The sequence below is a fragment of the Pediculus humanus genome, genomic scaffold, assembly GCF_000006295.1.
Source record: "Pediculus humanus corporis 1103172108183 genomic scaffold, whole genome shotgun sequence".
NCBI lineage: Eukaryota > Metazoa > Arthropoda > Insecta > Psocodea > Pediculidae > Pediculus > Pediculus humanus.
In genome coordinates this window covers 33,124-36,395 of record NW_002987753.1, presented here as the reverse complement: position 1 = coordinate 36,395, position 3,272 = coordinate 33,124, and the positions used below count along the sequence as shown (strand labels likewise).

The following is a 3,272-nucleotide window of genomic DNA, read 5'->3' as shown; positions in this document are numbered from 1 at the left end:
TGTGTACAAAATTAATTGAATTAATAATTTTTTTTATTTATTTATATTAATAAAATAATTAAATTTATTAATTATTTTTTAGGTAACTATATATTAATAGAAGTTTGAAGTTTAATATACTTGGAGTGTTGTTTCTGATGATCGTCAAAATCATTCGAACCCAAAAAACATTGATGTGCAGTTTTTATTCTTGATTTTCTTATTATTTTTCGATAAACGAAATAGAAAACGATAAAACCTAAGGTACTCATTAATATTAAACATAAAGTAATCCAAAGTGTTGTTGTTGTTGTTGTTGTTTCTGATTTAATTTGATTTTTCACTGTCACGCATTGTAGTCTTTCCGGCGGGGACACGTGATCCAAAGAAGCGCACACGTGGTAGTTTCCCGAAGATAATCCCGACATTGAAATTTTCGGATTTGTACAATTCAAACTATGTTGAGCCACGAGAGAGCCCATTGAAAATACAGTTAAGGTAACTTGACATTTATTATCTATAATTTTTTTCGGGTTCCATATTTCGACGGAAACGAAAAGTTTGTCTTGAGATATGTTTGCTCGAAGGGATGATATTTTCACCGGTAGGCTTGGGTTCGAAGATTGTGGTATCGAATGATTGGTCGCGATCAAAGGTATTATCTCGCTACATCCTAAAACCAATTGCATTTCGTCCGTGAATTTATTGTCTTCTAAAAGGACTATGCAAAAACGATATCTGTGAAAGGGTTGCATCGATCCCAAATTTAATCGTACAATTAACGTAGTCGGATCCGCCATTTGAGACGAATTGCATTTTAACGGTGTCGACATGAGTAAAATTTCATGAGAAGACATTTCTTCGTACACGAACAATGCGTCGCAGGAAAAAGATTTTGCTTTTGTGTCGATACTCCAAAGTAGGGTAATGTTGAAACCGTTAAAATTAAAAGCTCTTAGTATTATTTTTGATTCTGAAACATGGGCCGCGGAGGGTCCCTCTTGCATTAGCAAATCGTAATCGTCTTCTTCACACCTCAATTCTTTCGTTGGTATTTCGACGACTAAGGCGTTTTCCAAATGAAGAGGTGTCATGCAAATGGCGGTATTTTTGTCTGCCACACTGAGTTTGCTCACATTGTTTAACCAAATTGAAAAATCAACTAAATTACAATCACAATTTAACGGATTGTCGGACAAAGTTAAATGTTCTAGACTTGTATTCTGTCGAAAAGTGTCCGGTTCGACCATCGATATATCATTATCATCCAGTCTTAACACGCGTAAATTATTTAACGGTGAAATTATATCCGGTGTCATGGCTCTGAGAAAATTATGAGACAAATCCAATTCCGCGAGTTGATTTAAATGAGCTAATGATGAACTAGATATGGCGACTATTCTATTGCTTCCTAAATAAAGACTACGAAGAGACGAAAGTTCTTTGAACGCGTGATCTTCCAAAACGTCGATTTGGTTATGGCTTAAAGATAGGCTCACCAGGTTGGGAACGCCTTTTATTGCTCCCTGATTAATGCTACTGAATTGATTGTTGGCTAAGGATAATGTTTTAAGTGCGGGCATGTTAGGAAGCGTCTCGGATTCCAACGGACCGCTCAATTCATTTGTACTTAAATCTAATTCTTCGAGTTTATTTATTTTGGTTAAAGCTGATATTGTGGAAATCATCAAACGATTTTTATTCAATTTAATTACAGTCAAATTTTTCATTTGGGAAAACGCATCGAAAGATATATTTACAATACGATTATTGCTTAAATCTAAATATTTTAAATTTATCAAATTAACAAATGATTGAAAATTTATGTCGGATAATTTATTATACGATAAATCTAATCTTTCTAATTGTTTAAGAACTTTTAAAGCTTCTCCGGGTACGGTTTCCAATTTATTATTTGGAAGGCCCAAAGCTTGAACGCTACCGGACAATTGGCTAAAAGCACGTTTCGATACGTTTTTCAATTCACCCGACGTTAAAACCAAACCGTGCAAAGGTACTCCCTGTAAAATAGGTTCCGACAAATGGGTCACATTTCGAAGGGTGCAATCTAAAAGGGATACGGATTCGTCGGGATTCGTCAAAGTTAATAATTTGTTTCTGATTTGTTTTAAAAGTATTAAATCCGTGCAACATCTAAGAGTTTGTGGAAAATCGCATAAGCATGAAATTTTCGTGTCGTTAAATTCCGGACATTTCCATTGAGAGCCTTCGGAAACAGAATTTATAAGGCCTCCCATTAAAACCAAACGAAGCAGAACTGCGAATGGCATTTTGAAAAAAAAAAAAAAAAAAAGAAACCTTGAACAATATCTGATTCGTACAATAAACTCTTTTGCATATATTACAAAAAAAAAATTCACAACACACAAACATTTGTTTGTTTGTTTGTTTGTTGTTGTTGGATTTTGATCTCTTAATATTTAAAGAGAGAGAGAGAGAGATAGTAATAGGGAAAATAATTTATCTTAAATAATTCTACTTTATATAACAAGTTTTTTTTTTTTTTTTTTTTTTTAATAAAATCATAGTTCCCTAAAATGGTTAAAACGTGTCATTAAATAATATAATAAAAAAATAAATACGCAAACAAAAATAGAAATAATTCATTCGATAGCTGTAAAATAAAAAAAATTTGAAAATGTTATGAAAAGGCTAAAAAACTGGTCGAGGCGCGGCAAAACCTGAAAATTATTCGTCGTTTCCTTTCAAATATTAAAGAAAGCATTCTCGGATTGTGTGTGTGTGTGTGGGCGCCATTCTGTGGCACCTACGTTGTTGAGATACGAGTAAATTATTAAAATCGATGTAGGTTGTTGTGGTTGTGGTTGTTGTTGTTGTTGTTTAAGAGGTTAGACTTACGTTAAAACTTTTTACATAAAAAAATTTTATTTATTAAAAAGTGATTTTCCTTAAACGAAAGGAAAACATTAAAAAATTAACTGACTACGTAAATCAAACCAATTTCTTTTCTTTTTTTTATCATAAACTATAAAAATTCGCTGCGTAATAATAATAATAATAATAATTTTTATCGATTGTTTTTCTTCAACGAGACAAAAAAGAAACAATGAGAAAGTATTATAAACTTTCGGTAAATAACAATCGGTAATGAAATTTCCACATGAATATATTTTCCATTGTTTATTCTATTATAGAGAAAACTATAATAATAATAATAATAATAATAATGTATGCAGATTTATTATAAACTTATTCTATTATTATTTTGACGTGGTTAAGTTTAAAAATTCATATCAATACCACCACCATTA

At 31.7% G+C, this 3,272-nt stretch overlaps 1 protein-coding gene across 1 annotated transcript; it reads right to left on the bottom strand.

Annotated features, from left to right (window-relative positions):
* Window positions 1-86: 86 nt before the first annotated feature.
* Window positions 87-2,338, bottom strand: Phum_PHUM414350 (leucine-rich transmembrane protein, putative; the record flags this gene model as incomplete). The annotated part of the gene is made up of 2 exons (XM_002428948.1): window positions 87-2,257; window positions 2,299-2,338. The coding sequence occupies 2 exons, from the start codon at window positions 2,336-2,338 to the stop codon at window positions 87-89; spliced, it is 2,211 nt and encodes a 736-aa protein (XP_002428993.1).
* Window positions 2,339-3,272: the final 934 nt, after the last annotated feature.